Source organism: Gavia stellata, chromosome 5 (genome assembly GCF_030936135.1).
Source record: "Gavia stellata isolate bGavSte3 chromosome 5, bGavSte3.hap2, whole genome shotgun sequence".
Classification (NCBI taxonomy): Eukaryota; Metazoa; Chordata; class Aves; order Gaviiformes; family Gaviidae; genus Gavia; species Gavia stellata.
In genome coordinates, this window is record NC_082598.1 from 10857292 (window position 1) to 10881614 (window position 24323).

At 38.1% G+C, this 24323-nt stretch overlaps 1 protein-coding gene across 1 annotated transcript in view; it reads left to right on the forward strand.

The window, feature by feature from the left end:
• Positions 1-19014, forward strand: part of MSANTD1 (Myb/SANT DNA binding domain containing 1) — a 33452-nt gene extending 14438 nt beyond the window's left edge. The window contains 2 exon segments of the mRNA XM_059818154.1: positions 8951-9235; positions 18774-19014. Coding sequence (XP_059674137.1) covers positions 8951-9235; positions 18774-19014 — 526 coding nt within the window.
• Positions 19015-24323: the final 5309 nt, after the last annotated feature.

Consider the following 24323-nt stretch of genomic DNA (forward strand, 5'->3'; position numbering starts at 1 on the left):
ATAAAATGCAGAATAATGTCGGGGGGGGGTGAAGCTCCTAGGTTTGGTCTCGTGAGTTGAAGGGTTACACTTCACGGGGCCAAGAATAATTGAATGTCTTATTACTGAGTGACACACATTGCTATAATTATGAGCAGCAGCAGCAGTGAAAGAACTATTATATCTGCAGAGAGAGAATCAATGTGCACCGTCAATACTGCTCCAAAGGAGTCGGGGGGAGGGCGGAGGTGTCTACAAGGGGATGATAAAGAACAGGCAGTGTCAGTCAGGAGGGGAAGCTGGCTTTAGAAAATGCGAGGCATTTGTGCATTTGTTGTTTGCAGGGGAAAAAATAATGGGAACTTAACAGAAATATTTGCCTTTTTTTTTTTTTTTAATTCTTATCTCTGTGAGGCACAAACTGCCTCATACTGGAAATCCTGAGTGGTGATTTTAGCTATGTGCTTGTAATGCAAGAAAATCAAATATGTGACTCTCTTATTTAATCTCTCCTCAAAGCTCGTATTAATAATAAAAAAGGTTATTACAGCAGGCAACCATGTTAAAACTGCTCGCTTTTCTGTAAGGCACCCTTACTATATTTAATGCAGAGACTACTCATCAAATAGAAAACGAGGGAAAATCCTGTAAACCCCTTAACTTTGAACGTCCTTCTTCACATTTGTATGATCCGCAAGCATAATCGTTAACATCGTTGCCCATAATATTAAACTTGATGTTTTGTAGCAAACGCTAATGTCTCCAAAATGTGGTGCTAACCCTGCTGTGATCCTTACCGTTTTCTTCACCCAGGCTGTAGATGAGAAAGCTGGAAGTAAGCTAAATTTTTGCCCAGCACCACCCAGCAATTCACACTCGAGTGCGGATTTAGAAGGCGGGAGTTGTTGGCTACCAGGCCTTTGCTCAGGCTGCTAAATCTGCAGTCCTCCCTGCTGAGAAATACATCGCGTGGCACCGAGATTTTACAGGTGTCTAGCAACACTGCACGATACTGAAGTGCCGTAATTGCCAAGTGTAATAGGTTTTTTCTGTCAGCCTTTGTTCTAAATTTTCAGTGCTGTCATCAATCAGACCGTCTCAGTTTTTCTAATTAATGTTTTTACTTTAAAGTTGCACTGGGGGAAGGGAAGAAATAAAATCACTCACGTACACACAGTGTGTGTGTGTGTGGGAAACACAGCACTTCTTTTTTTTCTTTCTTCTTATGTTTCTGTGAACTTCTAAGATTGCTTCTGTTGCAGGTTGTCGTGCTGCTTTTCTGTTTTGCAGGGCATTGCAGCTCGCTGCTCATTGATTACGATGCTAATTTAGGAGAGTTAGAAAACTGCCTTGCACTGTCACCGTGCTGTTTCATTTTGTACTCTCGAATGTGAAATGCATCTTTCTTATTGTTTGTTCTTACCCAAAGCACGCCTGCGTGCTCTGCTTTCAAGGCGAGGTGGGCGAGAGAACGGGGACAAACAAAAGCTGTGACTTACAATTTCTAGTTTTCTGGGTACTTTTTGTTGGTGTGTGAGGGTAGGAAACGTGATGCAATTGGGAATGCTGTGAGTTGCCACCGACTGCTGGCTTTGCTGTCAGGCAGCTGAGATTTAATCCACGCTTTGGTGCCTGGAGGGTACTCGAGGAAGATGCTTTACCTTGGCGTATTTCTGTGCATCATCGCGGCACCGTGGCATAAACTGAAAAAGAAGATCCTGACAGTGGGAAAATGCTCTTTTTTGAGATAACATTTTGCAAGGATTACGTGGGGTTAGTAAGTGTGACGTGGGAGAACGCAGCAAGCAGGATTGAGGAGGGTGTTCTGCACCCCTCCGGTTATTTCTTCCCACCACTTCAGGACCCTCTACTTTTTTAGGCGGCTGTTCACAGCGTTGCAAAGATGCTATGGTCTGTAGCCTTACTTTGATAGTCAGAAATTAACTGGATTAGAATATTAAATCAGATAATAGTATTATTTAGCAATGAGCCACAATTTCATAAAGGAAAATAAAATTTCTGTCCTACAAATTGCTATACATACCTATATGCGTGTATACATACACTTAAATATTTCTACCAGTCCTTTTAACCAAGTTCAGTGTTAAAAGTGGCATGTCTTATCTTGGGACAGCTCTTGAAACAGATATCAATGATCTGAAACATTAAAGGTTCTAAAATAGAAAGCAGTGAGCACACTTATAACAGTGCTTGCCAGTCTAAGGATCCCATAGCATTTTAAAATGCAGTTCTGTAAATATTGTTTTGCTTATTTTGCTCAGCGAAAGCCATTACTCATCGTGCAGAAAGAGCCAAAGTCAGCCAAACGTATACATAGGTAGGGGATGAGTGTTTCTTATCCAGTAATTACTGCAGTTGCTGCAGCTAATGCAACTATGTGCATGCACGCGGTGGCACGGAGCTCAGTATGGGCTCTCAGCCCAAGTATTCACCCTGGTTCTGGGTACGTTTGGATCCTACGTGGAATTTTCTGTTGCCAGATAAAGTTAGTTCAGGTGTAGTTCAGTGCATGTGAGTATCCGTCACAAAAGCAATTTTAGGGTGATCATATCCCATTCCTCCACATCTGAGGTAAAAACATTATTCAGATGTTAAAATGCCATTATATAAATCTATTTTATGTCATTATTTCCTCCTTGAATTCTTGTGTTTATTTCTGACTGCCCTATATTTCAATGAGGTGACAAGAGAATAAGATGTTTAGAAAACACAGTTAGGCTGAGATGTGGAAAGCTTTCTTTATTAAGAGAAATGGAAAAGTTTGTGACTCACTTAGAAAGAAGGCAAAGAAATATAAAGAAGTTCTAGAGGTGCATAAAAATATACAGTACTATTTTTCAGAATATAAAGCAGATATTTCTTTTGCCGTAATACAAGAGGTTATTTATTGGAATTGCAAGGCAAGAAACGTAAAACTAGTTAAAGTCGTGTAAATCTGTATTACACTGCATAATAAGCATGTGGAACTCATTACCACTGAAAATCATTGACATCAAGAGAGCGGTAGGTTGTTTTATTATTTTTATTAAAGATCAGATTTATTAAATAAAAATACAGACATTGTTTGTCTTCAAATTAGATAGAGTTATGAAAGACAATGGGGTTTAGGATATTACTAGCTGTCGATGGAAAAGTGAGCAAGTGTCTTTATGGGCGAATGTCCCCCCAGAACCTGTCCATCAAAACGAGTCTTGAAGTATTTAGCACTGACCTTTGTCAGAAGTGAGGCAGCGGGAAGATGGGCTGATCCGGGAGTGGTTCCTGTATTCCTCTGCGTTACCGTAGTCCAGGTGCATTTGGAGGAAACTATTCAGGGAAAAATATACCATGACCCACAGTAATTCTTACTGGAGTCTCAGTATATTAAAGGACTGTTTCATCCACTGGGTGGAAAATTCTGCACAGCACTGTAAGTGGAAGGAATATTTTTTTGCAGGTGCATTTGAGTAAAATTCTGCTTTTAGGAATTGCAGTAGAATCTGAACTATCTGCTGTGGGTAGATCAGCCACCAGGTTTTTAATGTTCACTTTTAAAGCCACCTGTGCAGTGAGCTGCGTGAACCTCTCTATTTATCTGCCTTGGAAGGAGGAAGGGCTCAGTCAAGCCTGCTGGAATTCAAAGTTAAGCTTCCTGATGTGCTGGTCATCAAAAGTTTTGCTGAGATTAGCGTGCCAGCTCTTGCAGTTTAGCATCACTTGGAAGATGGGCTGAATTCTTTCTATTATGTAGGCTACTTGGGGCATTCAGCACATATAAACCTCTAATTAGTCCTTCTAAAAGAAAGCACTGTCCTGTCACCACTAATACGCTGATCTTCATGTGTAACCGTGTACTGTATCTGTTGTTATAATATTTCCACTGACATAATACACACTGGCTTATAAAAAGGAAGCAGGGTTTGTAAAGCTCGCACAGCGGTCCACAGTTTTGACTGATTCCCTCTGATGTTTAAAAATAAGAACTGTGTGAATGCAAATTTATTATTTTCAAAAACATCACCCTCCCCAAAGCCTAGGAAACAGGATGCAGCTGTTGCTTTTTGATTTGAATCGCAGTCAATTAATGTTAATGATTGGTAAATTTGAATCAGTCTCATGATTTGAATAAAAGATTAGTCTAATTTTTTATTTTCATGTGTACATGATAGCAATTAAACATTGTTGTTTGTGTAATCTGTTGCTATACTCTATGACATTAAGCAACTGGAATATTTGACCTCTGCTACAGCAAATGATAAAATATAAGTGCAGCCAAATTACTGCAGAAAGTTAAATTTGAATATTTTACCAGCTTTCTCTTTAATTTCAATAATTTATAGCAGATGCACAACTTAGTACTGTACTTTCATACATCTTTCTTTTCCTCACCATTGATTGGTTCATGAACAGTTGCTATTTATTATTTATTTTGAAAGCTTTTCTCAGAAACCCCAGGAGATGGATCCCATATCCATTCCTTAAGGCAAGTAGTAATATCAAATACTGTAATAGTAATAAAAAAGCAATAGTGTTTTGAGCAAAAAGTAAAAAAAAAAAAGGCAAGTTATAGATTGTTTGCTTTTTACTGACTAGATAATGATGATTTTAAAAAACACTCTAGTACATAATATTGTAATAGTTTTATTTTTGAAGGTGGATTAATAGGCACAGAGAATAAAGTCTGAAGAAAGGCCAACGGCAGCACAAATTACTCAACTGGTGTCTCAGTCCATTCAGTGGAGCGTTTTGGCAATAGGAACTCAAAGCCCATTAATTTACTCACTTCTTTGCAATAAGATAAGCAACCACCTTTCAGATTAACTGTGTTGACAGTGTTTGCCATACTTCAGATATTTGTCCACTGGAAACTCGACTTTGATCCCTGAGTTTTTGGAGAGAGTTCTCAGTTGCCTCCGCTCTCAGCTGGATTTTAATAGAGCCTCATGAAACAGCAACAGGTCTAGATAAACTCAGCGTGAGTTTATTTTGCAGGCTCTGCTGACTTCCTCACTTACCCCTGTTTCTTACCTATTTTTTTCTGCTGGTTGCTCACTCAGGCAGTGATTTGCCCCATTTCAAAGTGTTGAATGTTTGGCTCATCTTCCTCTCTCATTTCTGGACTATTGCATCGCAGCCTTACTATTGTCCTGTTTCTTTTTAACAACTTCATTTTTCATTAAAACAAACAAACCAACCAAAACGACAGAGAAACAAAACAAACAAAAGAAACAACTTCACCTTTTGGATGCAACTAACACCTGCTGTGATGGGTTACAGTAATGACTGACTTAGTAAATTCAGTCAGTCATCAGTAAATTCAGTCAGTCATCAGTAAATTCATCTTTGCTTTAGAATTCAGTTCTGTACCTTGATGCAGGCAAAAACTCTCAGCTGTCTCACTACGTTTTCTGGACTGCTGGCAGTTGTAGAAAAAAATACTTAAAAATCAGAGAATCCTGAAAGTTGATATTAATATCACCAAGTTAGCTATTGGGTTTGTTTTTAGCAGAAAGCTAAACCGTCACCACTCTTCCAGTGACTGTTCTCCCTGTTTGCCTCCACCTGCAGCGTTCCTACTTCTTTTCCAGAAGACTGACACTCCCTTCCCCCTTATCTTCTCATCTCTCCATCTATTTAATCCTTTTTTCTTTATGTATGAGCCAGACTCCATACAGGTAGATGGTTGCTGCTGGTGCTGCTTTTAAGCTAGCAAAGTTCTCTTGCCTGCCTTCTGGTAGTGATCCCCTTTTTTTAGCCCAGAGCTATGGTAAGCAGTCAGAAGCGGAAGAATTAGTATCCATTCAATGCATTCAGAGCCAGAGAAATATCTGGTTTTATATAGCTGCAACCCTACAGCTGTGTGGGCAGATAATAAACTACAGCTCTTCCTTCAAAATCATGATACTTTTGTAAAAAATGGGATCTGGGTACACAGCTGAGCTCAAACACAGAAACCAAGGTACGGACCTACTCGGGCAAAATACCTACTCCTGACAACTTTTGCTAAGCAGCAAGAGAATAAACATGGAAGATGTGGGCCTGCTGGTGAATGGGGTGGGTGATTTAGTGACAGCAGATGCAAGTAATAAGGGTAAGGATACTCAGTGCCTTCTTTATCTCAGTCTTCACTGCCCAGGTGTCTCAGGCTGGTGTGCCTGGAGCAGGGTTAGAGAAAGTACCAGTAATGGAAAAGGATTGAGTCAGGGATCATCTCTGAAAGTTTGAATAGTGAGGGAGGTCCCTGGTGACTGAAGAAAGGCTGCTGTTGAACCCATCTTCAGAAAGGGCAGGAAGAAGAATGAAATGTTGATCAGCTTCCCTTCAACCCCTGGGAAGATCACGGAGCAAGCTGTCTTGGAAGCAATTTCCAGTCACATGAAGGAGAAGGTGGTGACTGGGAATAGTCAGAATGGATTTACTAAGAATGAATCTTATCTGACTGATGTGCTTGCTTTCTGTGATTAAATGACTAGATCTGTGGTTGTGCGTAGAGCAGTGGATGTTTTCTAGCTTGACGGCAGAAAGCCTTTTGACACGGTCTCCAAGAACATCCTTGTATCCAAGTTGGGACATTATACTCCAAATGGACAGACTACCAGCTGGGTGAAAAACTGGCTGGATCACTGGGCTCAAAGAGTAGTGGTTAATGGCTTGTACTCTACCTAGATGCTCATTGCAAGTGGAGGACTGCAGGGGATCATACTGGGACATGCCCTGTTTAATATCAGCAGCCCCAAGGAGGAGATGCCAGAATGCACGCTCCCTATTTTGCAGATGATGCCAAACTGGGGGGTGCAGCCTGCACATGCGAGGGCAGGGCTGCCATTCAGAGGGACCTAGACAGTCCGGAGGAATGGGCTGACAGGGACTTCATGAAATTCAACAAGGACAAGTGCAAAGTCCTGCCCCCGGGATGGTCAAATCCCCTGCACTGATACAGATAGATTGGGGATGGACTGGTTGGGCAGCAGCTCTGTTGAGAACTTGGGGGTCCCGGCTAACGCTGGGCTAAACACAAGTCTGCCCCCAGAGCAGAGTCGGCAGAATACCAGCTCTGAGCTTTCCCCCTCCTTTTTGGAACAAAGTTTTGCAGTCCTCAAGGCTCAAACCATGTCTGGTGAAGTCTTCGTGCAGCTGCTGGACTTTGCACTGGCATGGTTGAGATGTGCTCAGGCATGGCTCTTTGCTCTCTCGCCCGTGGGGGAGACCGACCGTGCTGAATGCATTGCAGTGAGCTTGAATATAGTGGGGGTTTTAACATGGGCAAACAAATGTGGAATGTAGACTTGGCTAGTAGCTTATAGTGGTTTAATTGATATGTTTTTCATGCAAATAGCCTAAACAATTGAACTAAAAATAATCAATATCAAGTGATGGTTGCTGTCAGCCCTGTATTTAAGCTATTTTGTCTCTGTGCTTGATGGATATGCATGTATCTGTAGGTCGTGCTAGATGTTCTCCGACTATGAAATTGCAGCAGCAGGTTGTGAAACATGTATGAAATTAAAATTTTGAATGCATAGAGGGCATAAAAATATGGATGGCTGTGGAGGCTTTGCTATGCAGGACTATGATGCGCGTTTCTAAATAGCTGGAAAAGCTCATCAGACCTTGCAAGGACGAGAAAAAAAAGAAGAATCCTTAAATGGCTTTAAAATCTAAGCAAATCTTTCTGCCTTCTTTCCTCACTGGTGGATTTCCCCTTACCCTAGGCTGAGAGCTGTTTAAAAAGAAGAACTTCAAGTTCTCACTTTTAAGTTTGGCACTGTTTTTATCACGTTTACATGTTATTTAATTCTATCCTTTGCAGGACCGGTGTGGGCAGGATGGATTCTGAGGAGGAAAAACCTGAAAGGCTTCAAGAAAAGGGGGTGGGCCAGGTGTCCAGGAATAGTTTTTATCCTTTTTTCTGCAAATGGAAGCCTCTTGCTGGTTGGGAGAATCAGATTTGGTTCAGCTTTCTGTTCATTTGAATGAAATCTGGTTTATGAAAACGGAGCATTTGTCATTGGTCTTGCCTTTCCTGTTGTGTTCCCTTGCTGCATTTTGGTTCAATGTAACAAGATCCCAACTGGAAAAGGCAAATGCAAAGAAAGTAGGACTGGGACTCTAGCTGGCCGCTGGAGTTTCTTTGAGATGTATAATTCATCTATACACCTCGGTTTTACATTTCTCAGTAAAAGTAAATAAAATAGCAACGGGTACCAAGTGGGATAGCAGGAACTTTGTGTTAGGACTGAATAACAGATCTCATAATAAGATACATGTGAAAGACAAGGTCATGGTTGATAGTCCTTTCACTGTAATGTTTTTGTGCATGCTGTTTATAATGCATTATTAGCTGTTTTCGTTGGGTTACTTTTTTTGTAAATGAATGAAATTCTGTACTTTTTCCTACGCTAATCTTCATTCTGTAACAGATGAACAGATATCCACATCTCATGGTTGTTACCAGGATGTTTGCCTGGGCAATTCAGAGCTTTCAGGCAATATTAGGAGAAGGATAGGAATTATATATACAGCCACTTGCATTCATCATGGAAAATAAATATTCATTCTTCAAAGCACAGAAGGACAGGGCTGCCCATAGTTTGGTAAAGGCTGTGGTGTGTTGCCTACTCTAGTTGTCAGGGTCCGCTGTCAGATTGGTTAGTCTGGCACTCTGTAAGGGGAAGAAAAATTATTCTACAACCAACATACTACTGTTTCCATTAGAAGTTGTAATGTTCTTTATTTGTATTGATTTTCATTTGGGGTTTGCATGCAACTTTTAATCACCGGTCAAAACTAGGAAAAGAAAATGAAAGGCTTCACTGGAGATTAAAAGAAAAAATGTCTAATTTTATTCTCATTAAAAGCATTCAGTTCCACTCCTAAATGTGACCAGAACAAATGTTTTGAGATGGAAGATCTGTATGAAAAGTACTTTTGTAAGGAAACAAGCTTTAATGTTGTATGCCTTTTCTTACAGGAAATTAAAATGCATGACTGACAGTGAAACTGTTGCACCTGACTGGCCTTACTACAAAACCATTGATAGGATCTTATCCAAAGTGACAGACCACAGCGATGTGAAAATGCATGAAAATCAGCAACCAGGTCCTTCTACATCACAGACGGAGGCCTCGCAGTCTCCATCAGCTAAGTCGACACCTCTGTATTTGCCATATAACCAGTTTACATATGAAGGAAGGGAAGAGTGCTTTGAAGATGAACATTCAGAGAGCTCGTCAAGCTTACTCTCTTACAAGCTGAGGTAGCATCTATTTTTCCCCCTTTCTTGTATTTCACAGAACGAACCGTATCTACTACGTAAAGGGGACACCCTAGCACATTTTTCTCTAACAGCTGTTGCATCTTTTCTGTAAATCACAAATGAGATCTGTTCCCCAGTCTCAACCACTTTGCTGAATTAGCGCATTTTCTTTATTCCTTTGTGAGAGACTGGAAGGGAGTAGGACTGGGCAAAAAGGCATATAATCTTGCCAAAACTCAGCATGCATGTCACTGCTCACATGAGGTAGAGTGTTTGTAATAGGAGTATAGGCATGTTCTGCCGTGCAATCAGAGATGTAACATACTGCTTAGATGATTTTTGGCTTGCACTAGTTTTGCTTATGGTATGAGTATGAAGTTTATCTGGCTTCAGCTATTATTAAAATGGTGAAAAGATGCAAACTAAATATTTCTGTGGACACTGAAATGCTACTCATGCAGTTTGATGCAACATTTTAAATACGATTGAGAATGTCACTTTTTCAAAGTAAATGCTAGTTTGAGAATGCAAACGTGTTTCCTTTTTCGATAAGGTTGGAGTTCTCTGGAAAGCAGCTTTTTAACAAAAGGCAGGGTTGTACACTTGATACAAATTTTAGACTTTACTGGTCTCATTTTTCATCCAGAGTGGTGTGAAATAACAGTTGATTACAGTTTTCTGGCAGGAAAAAAAGTTGATCCTAGAGATCCTTATCATGAGTCTGTGAGGCTTTAACTATAACAGTAAAATTACTTGTCAGTCATGCAACTGAGAAGGTGTTGTGCTGGAAGAAGAACCAACCTAACAAGTTTGGATTATTGTTTCCAGGCCTGCTCTTGGATGAAAAAACTAGGGTAAATTCATTCAATCATTCAAGCAAATAGCCCTTGAATAGCTGATTATTTTTTAAAACTTTTTTCTTTTTGCAATCGTATATGTATTATGGTGCATAATTCTTGAGCTGTAGCAACATTTTTGTTCACAAGCAGCAATTTTTTTCGTCATAGTTCATTGTAAGTAGTTGATATCCCTGATACATGGTTCCTCTTGATTTTAGGATCTGCAGACTCCAAGATCACGTTTCTGATGCAATCTTTTTTTTCCAAATTCATAATTTGATTTCCAATAAAATTATTTAATATTTAATTAGAAGGTCACTTTTCCACAAACATGAGGTATAGTTTATTCGCTAGAGTATTTGATAACATCAGACTTTTTAAAAATGCCAGATGTTAAGTTTCTTCAGCTTAGGGACAACTCCAGGACAACACAGATTTTGTACCGTAGGTGACTGGCAGGGGAGGACAGAGGTCACCGCACCAGGTTTCATTACAGAGTGGAGACAAGCCACCACAGAAGTCAAACTAATCAACCACAAATGCATATCTATTCTGCTTGCAGTTTGCACCTGGACTCCCACTCTCATGTAGGTGCGTTCATTTACAGCTAAAGTGGGCTTAAGCCACTCTAACTGAATTATTTCCATAGTGATAAGATCTGGAATATTTAGGCTATAATGCATTTTAGCCAGCTTCAGGTTCAGTGGTTTGGGGTTTTTTTTGCTTTGTCCAAGGTAATTACCTAACCTGTTTAAGTAAAAAAATATTTTAACTTTACTTGCCCAATTTAGAAACTGCAGATCATTTAAATCTAGCTTTTAATGTCACAGGCTGGCTTTCAACTGGCTGCAAGTCTGTATGGCAGGTAATGGCGCTTTGTCCTTGCAGTAGCTCAGGCTACAGTGCTGCTGTTGCCTGCTAAGGATGGCTGTGCAACAGGGTTTGGGGTAGACGTGGCACTTCAGGACATGGTTTAGTGGGCATAGCGGTCTTGGGTTGATGGTTGGACTTGATCTTAAAGGTCTTTTCCAACCTTAATGATTCTGTGATTCTGTGAGGGAAGGGCAGGTCAGCCGTCAGTGGGGTAGGACCTCCGTAATACGTTGCTCCCTAACTTACGAATGCAGCCATGTTATCACAGTCTCCACTATAAAAGAATTTTGTGCAATATAATATTGTGCATATCATTTAACAGCAAGATATGTACATACTCACAGGTTAAAATACAGTTCTGCTGTGTTTAAGAAAAGAAAAGATTGAGCAGTAGATACCACTTGAGAGATTAGTGTAACATTTCAGGTGAGCATCGTGATCGGATTAAAAATTAGAAGGCACTTGTGATATTAATGGGGCATGTATCTGGAAGGAGGAAAAGTGGTATTACAATAGACATAGGGGGGTTTGAAAAGCTTGTACAGCTTTGACCTGTTTAGTTTAGCCTGATGAATGAGAGAAGAGTAGGGAACCCCTTTTTAGGCCAGAAGGAAATACAGTGCTTGCTAATGATATCAGATGGGTTAAAATCACTTAGAGCTGCCATGGTAAAACAAGGAAGATAATTCTTTTAGAGTTACTAATCGAAAATTATGAACTGAGAAGCAATTTTTAGCTTAAGCAATTAGTGTGTCATCCTGTATTTGAAAAACACTTTGAAATAGCCATCAAGAGAGAAAAGAATTAGCATACAAAATTTGGGTCCGTCTTGGCTTTTTTGTAAATGCCCTTGCCTCTAGATGGTACACAGTTGATCTAACAGATTCAAAAAAGGAATTAAAGACAATACTGGGATTTGAAATGGAAAGAACGTTTCAGGTCCTCGATTTCCCTCTCAATTTTTGTGCTTTATGGCTATGCAAAACAATTATTTTGAAACACATTTTGAAAAATACACACACATCTCTATATGTAAAATATAGATTCATTTTACAGCTGTATATTTTACAACTGTATATTCCCTATTTTTCTGTGAAGCAGACTATACACAGATCAGTCAAGTGTGCAAAGTAAGCTTACACTATGGGTTTTTTATTCTTCAGTAATAAAAATCATGATGTTATGGCAACAATGGATAGTGAAGAAAACCTCAAACAGTAACTTTTTTTAAGTCAACTTTTAAACTTCTGAATACTTTACTGTTATTCCCTTAAACTCTCAAACACAACTTTTGAGTGTCAGCTTTGTATTTTCCACAGTATCCTTGAACCTAGCAGGAGGCTACTTGGCTGTAAAAATTACAACTTTAAAAAAAAGACTGAATTTAATGTTTAGCTTTCATGATAGAGAAAAATGTCAAGATTTATGCTTCAGTCAATACATACATACTCTCAATCTAAAAATAGTTGAAACTGGGTTTCTTTGCATTTCATTTGAAATTCTTTGAGTTTGGGACCTTCTTACAAAAAACAAATTTTGCTAGTTAGTGATATATAATTAATGTGGGATAAAATTAATTTTCATTTTTGTTGCAATTTGCAGATGAAAAAAAACATTTGGAATCCCTATTTCCCTTTAATGGGTGCCTGGTATTTGTTTAGTATTGTTCTAACACTGCTCTTGGGCTTCAACAAAGCTTGTATTGTACTGCAATGTCCATAAAACATCTGACAATAATAGAATTATTCTATTATGGTCAGATAATATAATGCAATGTGGTGGAGCCTTGTACTGCAGCTTAAACTTTTAAAATCAAAATTCCTGACACTACTATAAATGACTTTTTATCTAATTGAAAACAGTGGTTTTTTACCCTATGGACTAATTTATAGTCTTTATTTTCATTGTTAAAGTAATGACAGAACATAATTATACAGACTGTGAATGTGATTCAGACTTCATCTGTTCTGCCATTTCTATTGTACTGAAGATGGGGGTGAAAGAGTTACTTTCATAGATTAATAGACCATAATAAAACCACCATGTCATCTAGTTTGACCTCCTGTTAAATACCATCCATGTATTCGAATTCAGTTATTCTGGTGTAGAGAGTGGGTTCTGTGACATGCTTCCCTTCAGCAGAGGACTGCTGCACTCAGGAGCCTCATGTCTCTGTTGTCTTCCACTTCTTTGTTCCTATGATTCGTTTGACTCTTGGAAACTTTTTACTAGATATCCAGTCTAGATCTGATATATTCAGAAGATGGAGAATTCACTTTTCCCTACAGGGATCTGTAGGGATCCCTTGCTTAAAGCAGTGTCTTGTTTCTAATGTGAATATAGTGAATTAAACTTTCAGATGTTACTTCTATTTATCTTTCTTTCCACTACATTGGAGATCCTTTCAGAATTTTTCAGTTTTTGCCTCAAGGTAGTTGTGTACCATGATCATACCATATTTGGTATTCTTTACTTTTTAAATGTAGATTAAATAATTTGGTACAGAAGGTTTACACATGGAGAAAGAGCAAGAATTGGTAACATGAATTAACCAAGATATGAATTGTTTAATAGAAGTGCATTAAAACTTGGTGAGGATGCTAATTCAGGAAATAACAGTTTTGGTGAAGCCTTTAATCTTTCTAAAATTATGCCATGGCTATTTAAAATCTGAATGGGCAGCATCTACAAAGACGTTTTAGCTCTAGGCTATGTGCATTATGTAGTGCATCTTAACTCATTATGCAGACTTGTTATCATAGCAAGATGCTTTGCCCAGCCTCCAAGCCATTTCTGTGGTTCTTTTCTACACTTTACTTCAAGGATAAGCCTCATTAATTCCTGAATTCATTTGGCTGTATTTGAATAAGCCTAGTGTACCAGGAGATCCAGGTTGCCTGATCCTCAGTCCTCAAACTCTGAAGATCTTTGTGCCATCTCTAATATTAATAATACTTATTTCTAGATCATTGTTAATTATTTTTCATAAAAATATGGGTTATGGACGTCTACTCAGATTTGTACATAGCTAAAAGAGCACAACCAAGTCAGAAACAGCTGTTAGCTGTTGAAAGCCATAAATTCCAGAAACCGATGGTACTGGAGACCCATTTGCCGTGAAGTAGTCAGAAAGGAAGAATTGTTTTTATGGTTTTGTGGAGGTAAGACATTTTGGTAGACAGATTACTCCTTGTATTCAACTCCTGCTTCATTAATTGTTCTCACACATCCCTGAAATGAGCCTTACTGGGTGAGTGTAGGCAATCAATCAAGGAACTTTTAATTGAACAGTAAATTATATTGATCTTCGATAGGTAGACAGCAAATGCATTTGAGACTGCCTAATATCTTGCCTAATTATATCTGGAGGTTTTGCTTTGTTCCCTCTGGTCCCCAGTACATACTGTCATTTCTGCTCAGCCTCCTAGATGAGAGGGAACATTTTCCTTTCCTTGGTTTGCTTCATTTGAACCCTGCCTGTCTGTTTTAGAGCACAGCATGGAAATAGCTTTGCAAGGTTCTGCTTGGAACATGGTCCCAATGCCAGAGCTCTTCCACACTTTGTTTTTGTGGTCAGAGGAATACCAGTGCCAATTCCCTTGGAGGATTGCTGCCGTAGACACTGGAGGCCCAAGAATATCAGCAGATTGTATTTGAGGTCCTGGATTTGCTAGACCCCTCTTTCCTCCAGATGTCAGAATCTACCTTCAGAGACTAGGCTTGGCAAAGAGTGGAGATGCTTCCTTGGCAGAGGCTGTGGATGCTGCTTCCTTGGCAGAGGCTGTGGATGCTGTCAGGATCTGTTGCACCCCTATTGTCACAGAGGTAGTGGCTGCACAGGAATGCAACGTGGAGAATCAGCAACAGGAACCGATTGGTGTTTGCTACAGCAAACACTGGTCATTTCTATGCTTGTGCCTATAGATTGCCAAGCTAGCCATACTCCTAGCTGAAACTGTCTGAGAATACTGATGCTCGTTGGGTTACTCAGTGCTGAACCCATATTCGTATCCCTGCTTCCCTCTTGACTTTCTGTTATACAAAGTATTTGACACTGGAGAGGTCTCTCTGGCATGCTACCTAGGAGACCTAGAACTTCTCAAGAAAGATGACTCAGTATCTGAGGAAACACTTCAGTATTCAAATAACTCCTTCAGGCATCATTGGACTTTTTACATTGTTTCATTTTGCTGAGGGTTCTTTACTCATAAATTAGATTCTTTAGATCCTTCTTTTGTAGACCCCTTCTCAAGAGCTCTCCTTCAAGAGCTATTCTGCAAGAAGAGAGGATTGTAAATTCCAAGTCCTTACTATGGACTTGTGAGTGGTCATAAAACCCTCTCATTGGTAGTCATTATGGCTGGAGAGAAAAGGAGATTGGAAGCACCACCAAAGCTAGGGGTATCTGAAATAAGTATTTCTTTTCAAGTAAGGCTGTCTAATTACCAAGTCTTGTTTGTTAATTGTAAACATAGAGAGTACTTAGGAGACCTTGAAGAATCCTTGTGCCCTGGCTTTTGGGGCGATTTCTCTGTGCTGAACCCCAATTTTGAGCAAGCACTTGTCAGTGGGTACTTTCTCAGTTATTAGCAGACTGCAGATACTGCTGATACAGTTCCCCAGGTAGCTGCCATCACCACCAGACATTGCCTCTCTTTCCTCTCTGGAGCTGCGCACGCAAGACAGTTATTGTCTTGGACGTATGGTTATAGGTCTTACAGGTTTTTGATGGACCACATTTGTTTAACTGAAAAACAGATAAAATCCTGTACAGACCCTAGGACAACACTTCAAAGATTTTTTTTTTTTCTTCTCTTAAAAATAAGACATTTTAGATCTTTCAATCCAAATCACTCCATCTCCTTTTTTCATGTTTTTTTTTTTGGTCCCGATTGAAAGTAAAAACCAAATGGCAGCCACAATTGCCAAGAAAGTCACACAATACTCAGTGCAGCTCTGTACCATTGACATGCCTCAGATTTTCTCTCTCATTCATTATTAAGGACCATTCTCACCAGGGTTTACTTTGACTAAACGCAAGCCCTCTTGTGGTGCTGGGAGCCAGTTCTTATCTGTTTCAGACAACAGGTCTTACTATAGCTACTTTCCAGTACTGTGTAGGGAAGAGGATAGAGCTCCATCGAGTTTTCAATAATTAAATCCTCTGTGAAGACAAGTTTAAATTCAAAAGGTTACTTTGGCTAAAATAATACCATCATTTCAGAAAGTTTCTTGCTCTGCGTACCAGAAAGCATGCATTCTTTGTGAATGTGAGTGCAGTGATGGGAACCTTGGAATAAAAGAGTCAGTGTTCTCCTTAGACTGCTGTAGACCTTTTCCACTTGCTTGGCCTCTTTGAGAACCACATTTCAAATAATTCTGGCCCTTAGACTTAATGGGGGCAAAGAGAATTTTTTGTCAGCCAAGACCCATTCTTGCAGGATTGTCTGGCTGTGATAATGTCAGTGATCAGCTACAAGCTTGACCCACAGTTTGAGCAGAGCAGTATGTATTTATTTTATGCTCATTTATTTGATGCCTCAAATCAAATATGATATATAGAATCTGCAAAGGTGACTTTATTTTGTATACCTTCCAAAGTTTTGTTTAGCATAAAGATGATGACTTCTCCTTTCCCTTAGCATCATTGTAGCATTGTAATGGTTTGAATTGTACAAGTAATGTTAAACTCTTGGATAATCTGAAAGCCAGTGGTCTTTGTTCACCATGTTAGCATACATTTCTAAAGGAAGATTGTTATTCTTTCTTACCTGTGCACAGGGGGACATCACATTCAAATGACTAAACAGTACTCAAACAGTTTCCCTCAAGACCAATTCTAAATTTTTTCCTCTAATATTTTAATAGCATTTAATTTAGTCTACTTGTTTCTTTTTAGAACCCTCACCCTTTTTGAGTCATTGCACTCTTAAATGTCAAGGGGCTTGTGTCTTTTTGTTATATTTGTGTTAAGTCTTTCAGGTGCTTAGGACTGTTTATTTCTCTTGCTGAGAGATCTGAATGTCACAGTCACCGTTGCACAAAGCCTGTCAAGTAGGATAAGAATGTGAATGAAATTATGATATGAATCTACCACAGCTGGGTGACCTCCCTCCCCACTCCCCTTCTTCACATTAATAAAAACACATTCCTCAAGAGTTCAAGTTATCTTTCTTCAAGGATGTCTTGAAATCTGCAAGGTGTTGACATGGCGTACTACTCACAACTGTGCTATCTCATTATTGCATTTCACCCAGAAAGGATATTGCATTTGGCAGAACATGACTGAGATTGCTGCTCATGTGAAGGGACTTCAAGACCCATCATCAGACAACTTTGATGTCAGGGACTCCAGTCTGGAGTTACAAAATGTGTGAATGAACCCGTGGACTGTCACTTTAAGTTAGAAGAGAAGTAACCCAGCTGTAATTGGAGGTTTTTAAGATGTGTAGTTCACTTGCACATTTGCCTTCTACTTGCTTTTCTTCCTCCTCCACAATTCATCATGCTTCTTTCTTAGATTACAGGTTAAGAGAAACAGATCTCTGTCTGTGTGTTCTGACTTGTATGCCATGTAGGCTGGCTTTGAATTCATGGGTTACACTGTCACCCCAAGTTAGGACAGCCACGTGAACTATACATCTTGAGACCACTGTCGGTATTGCTAGCTTTACCTCTTCCAAAACAGAAACTCAGCATGATGCAATGTAGAGGAAATTCTTAAAATATTACCCAAATTGCACATTGCAGTTCTACAGATTTCAGATGAGGATGTACAATTTGATACATGTTTGTCTAAATTTTATACCCTGAGAGAGCTTAGAGACGTTCTGCTAGAGGAACATCAACATGACTGTATACATAGACAGCCTTGGATTTGGCAATCTGGAGTTCTTCAAAGGCTGCAACTACTCTTTTTGAATTTCAGAAGAACTTTTTCTTTAATCCAAATAGGAATTAATTACTATATTGAATACAGAGTCTTGCCTTTTTATTATGGTGAAAACAAATCTATAGGCAGAGGGTTAAAATGTTAGGAGTTTGAAGGGAAGTATGGTTTGTTTTGTTAGCTATACTACTTGATAAAACTTGGCATTAACCTAAATATGAGAAGAAGGTAGCCATAGTATCCTGTGTTTGTGGCAAATACATTTAATTTAAAAAAAAAAAAAAATCTTAAAGTGCAACTGGCAAATGCCTTTAAAAGCAAATATGAAATGTGATCAATGAAGAAAAGAGGGAATCTTGTAAGCTGTATCCTGCTAAACTTTTATGTTGTTTGTAATGTTTTGTGATGGAATATATAAATGAATGGTCAGTGCAACTGCTGTGTCTCAGTGCAAGGGCAAATTCTGAGACTCATATGGTGTAGTGGGATCAGCCTTACTGATGCGATGCTTTAAAAAATGAGCTGTAGCTTACCACCACACGTAACAGTGCAGCACTTTCTCTGGATGGGATGGCTATTACAGCTTTAAAATTGGAGAAAAATGAGCAAGACGTCTCTCCTGATATAGTTTATAAATTCCATGTGTAAGAAACATCAAGAAAAAAAGAATATGCCTGGTAATCTGCAGGGAAAATTCTTATTAAAAACAACGAGATTAAAAAAAATTTTTTTTTTACAATCTGTAACACTATGCAATAATACACTAAATACGTATGTTTTGGCATCAACTTGAGAGGGAATTTACTGGAAAACACAGTGGGGGTTAAAAACAGGACTAGGTTGTAGCTTGGCCAAGAAGGTAGTACAGAATTGTAGGTTCTAACATAGTTTTTCTTACAAATATGAGTTTAATTGTTAACAAATATTCACATTTCAGAGCTGAAGAAAGACCAGTTAAGAAAAGAAAAATGCAAAGCTGCAGCTTCCAAAAGAAGAAGCTAAAATTAATGGAGGCCATGTTGGAAGAACAAAAGAAGTTGAGTAGAGCTATGGAAGAAACCTGTAGAGAAGTGCGCAGGATTCTGGATCAGCAAAACATCATTCAAGTTCAAAGCTTACAGTTACAGGAGAGAATGATGAATCTACTGGAGAAAATGATCTCCAAATCTAATGTGTAGTTTCCTTTGTGAATGCCTCTGAGATTACTATCAATATTATAGATATCCCTTTATTGCACACCATATGTGTGTCTGTTGCCCTATTCCCAGGTTTTCCATGGAAATTAAAACCTTAGTGTAACCTTAGTTAAGCAAAGACAACAGATAATGCAGGGTGAGAGCTATCCAGTATGATAAAATTAGTGCAATATATGCCTAAGTTGACTTATTTTTATACGGAAAGGTTAAGAGATTAATAGCTCTGGGAACTTCAGTACTATTTATGCCTAGGTCAGGTACAGTTTTACAAACAGTGGTGTTGTATATTGCGTCACATCAAGGACTATAGCTTGACCTGTTGTAGGAGAACGAAATAGTGCATCTCTAAACATGGTAATTGCATCTTGACTTTGCTGATGATTAAACCCTGTTTTGAAACATACACCGTGATTGTACAAGTGACCTATGGTTCTTGTGAGAGCTAGTTGGGACCATGAGGTACATAATTTTAAACTCCATGCCTGATATGGATAGTACTTTAAAGTATTAGGGTGAAAATAGTCTATTCAAATACACTTTTGATATAAAAAGAAAATCCCCAAACCACCTTACTATATACTGAATACTAAAATGTATAGAAGATACTTGAAGTTGCTTTTGATATTAAATGTTTAATTTTTTTCATTATTAACTGGAATCTGTTGACTTAATGAACAACCAGCAATGAAAAATCATTTATTCTCTATCACAAAAGAAAAATATTGTACTGTGTGTATATACATATATATATAATCTATCAAATGAAATAAAGAAAAAGAAGAAACTTATTTATTATTGCTGGGCAGATAGTATGCTTTGGGACAGTGAAAAATACTGGGAGAGATAACCACGATCAAAGGTTTTTAATTCTTAATTGCAGAGTAAAGATCTCCTATACTGATGCCCAAAATATAGAGATGGAAGTCATGAGGAACATTCAACACCTCTACAGTAGTGTTTGCTGGTGGCACAGCTTTGGTGTGCAATTAGATGTTTTAAGGTGTGGTCTGTAAGACAGATCAACATTGATACACCACAAGAGGGAGCCGGAGGCATAAAGGATTGTATTTAAGTCGTTAAGATGAAGTACCAGCAAGTGTTTGGTTCCTCAATGAACTATGACATTGAAATAAGCTGTAACATAAATTCAAAAATTCGTCAGCTGAATTTCCTTGTTTTTGAAGGTGTTTGCATTTTCCTATATAATTTAACATATTGTTGTCTAAGCTAATGTTAGCTAAACTATTTTAAAACCCAGACCCAACCAATTAATCTTTAATTATGTTTGGTGAACAGGATAAAGGTTATACTCACCAAGCAAATGAATAACATGTGGAAATATTTCTTAGAAGATCCTGCAGGTATGAAGATTAAGAATGATTAAGTATGTAAATGTGGCCCATTCCTACAGAGCTTAATTCGTGATAGCAGGATAATGCAAATGTAGTAGAAGACTGAACCTGCAGAAAATGGTGGCTGCTGAAGTATAAATGAAATAACTTCCCTTCACTCCACCTTTACTCCAGCGATTGGGTGACTGGAAAAAGGGTAAGTGTCTGGTGTGATTCTGCAAAGATAGGGTGGTAGCTGACATTTAGCAAAAGTGAAATTCCAAATACTTTTGTGTATGTAAATTGAATTAGTCATATCTGGAAAAGAATCATGAAACCTTATTATATCTTTGCCTGCAGAACTGCTGTTAAAAGCAGGACTGTTCCTAATGTCATATAGGTGATCAGAATACTTGCAAGAGCATTGTCATATAGGCATATAAGAGAGAGGGAATCTATGTTCTGTGCTTTGTCATGGTTTTGCACATTCCAAATGCAGATGTCACAGATTCAGGTAGGCTGATGTATCCATGTTATAGTGCTTCCTGACACTTTAACTTGTTTACAGTAAGATATAAAGAAACTCTCCCCTGACTCCACGGGAATTAATAATATTTACTTGAACCTTATAGCAATTAAATCCAATTAATGAGCAATAACAATGGCAGCATATTTGAACATTGTACTGTAGAGTAGGTAGCCCCTCTCCTTGCATGCTATGAGAATTATAACTCCAGAGCTGTAGGAACACAGGAATGGAGGAAATCCACTAATTCCTTGCCTACCACAAGCAACCATGTCATATAATCCCTTTTGTAAATGTATGGACCTGTATCTTAAAATGAACTAGGTGTTTTGTCCCCAGAATTATATGAAGAGCTGCATTACAGATGGGTAAGCTGCAATTTAAAAGATTGCTTCTAAGATTATTCCTGGTCAATTTATACCAATTTCTTCTTGTATCAACACTGTGATTTTGCCGCCTTACTCTTGAGAGCCAGAGATCATGTCCCATGCAGCCCTTCTTCAGAAAGAATAACACTCCTTTATAAGGTAGGGATTATTCTGATGACTGTTTTACTGATTTTGCTCTTTGAGTTCATCCTTTTTAAAGATGAATGACCAGAATGATATACAGCATTCTAGACGAGACTCTGAACACTGTCTTACATAACTGCATTAAAGGAAGTGTTGTTTTCTGGAGGTTGTGAGATTTTATTTCTATATAAAACATCATTTTTTTAGTAGTTAAATTTGGAAGTTCAATTTTAAAATCTCTTCTTTTAACAAAAGGGTTTATTCCCATCCTTCCAGATGATCTGTGTTCTAGCCCTGTTTTTGTCCAGAGAGTGAACACAGCACTGCCATAGACAAATATAACTAGTTTCATGTATGACAGAATTTTTCTAATGCTCTTTTTGACATCAGGTTGAAAATTCCCTACCTACCCATAGTTTCTTTTTGCTGCTGTTTTGTTTGTTTCAGTAAAGCCTGGACATTTACTTAAAAAAGTAGGTTGAGTGATTTTTCTGGGAGTTTTTCTTGTTTGTTTGTTTTGGGGTTTTTTTAATGTAGGCACAGATTTCTCATCTACATGGGACAGTTAGCTGCAGGTAAAGATATTTGAATGCTTGAGATATTCAGGCTAATTATAACTTGAAAGACCTGCCTAGAATTAAAATGTTTGGTAGAATTCCTGGTTTTGCAAAACCAAGACACTGCTGCTGTACGTGTATGAGTAGGGAGTTTAGAGTGTAGTAAGTATTCAAGGAGAGCCGATCAGGGGTTACACAAGTTTATCACTGTAACTATGACATTAAAGGAATTCCCTCATGGATTCTAGAAGTGTGATCAACAAATAAACTGTAGCACAGGAAAACAAATTTCTTATTTTCAGGGCAGTAACGGGGTCAACACAGTATGATATCACTTTCACTAAATGAAGCGCCTGTATTACATATACACACACAGATGGTGCAAATGGAAAAAATAAATAGGGGAGGAAATACACTGCCTGAAGGCAGGTGACTTTGAAAGTGATGTAAAAATAGAATGAAAAGGAACCTGAGCAGGCAGATGAGAAAACAAGACATTGAGAAACATGCAAGCAACTGAGGAGAAGTGGATTGTGATGAAAGGAAAGATGAGAAAAAATATGTTGGGCAAAGTAAATGTCTCCAAACAAAGCTAGTAATTACAGGGAAGAGAAGAAATGCAATATTTTAAAAGACAGGAAAGTGAAAATGGAAGAAAAACCATAATGTTGAAGGAGATTTACTCAGATGAGTGAATTTATTGAACTGTGTATGTATATGTTTGCAGGATCAGTTCCTATGCTGATAATGTAATGTGAAAGGCAAATTTGAAAAAGAAATTTAGGAACATTTGGTAGTGTTATGTCAGCAAGTAAATAGTAACCATCTGGTCTCTAGATTGCTAATCTAGTTCCCCTGATTTTATGGGTAGCATACTTCCTGTATGTGTAAGCTTGAGATTACATCATTAAACTTTTGTATTGATCTTTTTTAGTGTTTTAACAGAAACATTTAAATTACTTTGTCATTTTGGGGGTGAAATATTGTTTCTATGCATAATTTTTCCGGTTGGAAATTTTTCATTCTCTTACAGCTTATTTTAAGGTGTTTTATTGAAAAACATTTCTAATAAGGATGAATAATTTTAGGTATGTTCTTTGAAAAACAGATCAGTCATCCGCAGTGAAGACATCCAGTTATCTAGAGCTGACTAATTACTACAGATAAGACCTCAGTTTGATCCTGGTTGAAAGTTATGTCTTTGTAAAATATTTGCAATGTAGTGAGAGGTGTCACTTGTTTTCCAAATCTCTTGTTCAGTACTAAAATATTTTTTTAAAGAAAGTAGCTCATATAAAAATATCTTTCAAAGTAGCTGCCTTCAGCCATCTGAAAATGAATCCTTTTATAATTCTGTTTTCTTAAACTGTGCTTCTTCCATCAGGTTCTAAGAATTTGGCAAATAACTCTTCAAATGTTTAAGATGTTAAACCGGATATATCTGAATTTGGATTTGTAAATGTGTTGGTAACATTTTCAACAAAAGTCTAACTTCCTGGCTGTAAGTTATCTTAGCAGTAAGTTCTGGATTGCTGTGCATTGCGAGAAAAAAATGAATTGGTGCATACTATTAAAGGTATAAAATTTGCTACATACTTAAATGTTGAGAAGTACTTAGCACAGCTTGAGGAAGGCTTGTTTCACTGAGGGAAGCTATAGGAATATCAATTTTCTATGAACTGCAAAGTAAACATATTTAGAAAATTAATTAAAACTACTTTAAAAACTCTCCATGATCCTTGTTATTCCCCCTACAGGTTTAACTATAATTTATCTTTAATTCAATATAATTACATCAAATGCAATCTCCTTTATGGATACATAAAACCTTGCCCACATGAACTTGTGTGGTGTTAACTACAATGGTATACTTTCTTTAAAATTACATGAATAAGATTTTATATATTTCTTTTTCAGCTAGTTTAACTTGCAACTTCACTAGAGGAAGATGAAATACATCACTGCTAAATCTTTCACAAAAGTAAAACCGTCCACGTAGGGTTTAAATCTACATCTCATCTGTATTCAAGGATTTAAGCCTATTTAGAGCTGGCTCACATTGGTTAACATTCAGTAAAAGCTATGACTGAATTTCACCACAGTTGAAATTATGCACTTGTTTCATGTCTCCTCGCTGGCAAGAACTGCTTGTGATTTGATTTATGCATTCTCATGTGTATAAGCCATGACCTTACTTTAGGAAGGTGGTTAAAGAAGGTACAATATACGTTGAAGAACTTTTTATTCTTAAGTAGACTTTCCTTCTGTGTGACTATCTGACTGTACGTGTTCATTTGTGCAATGAAAACTCCGTGCAACATCCCACATGCATTGTAGTTCACTTACAGAAGGGTACCGGCATCTT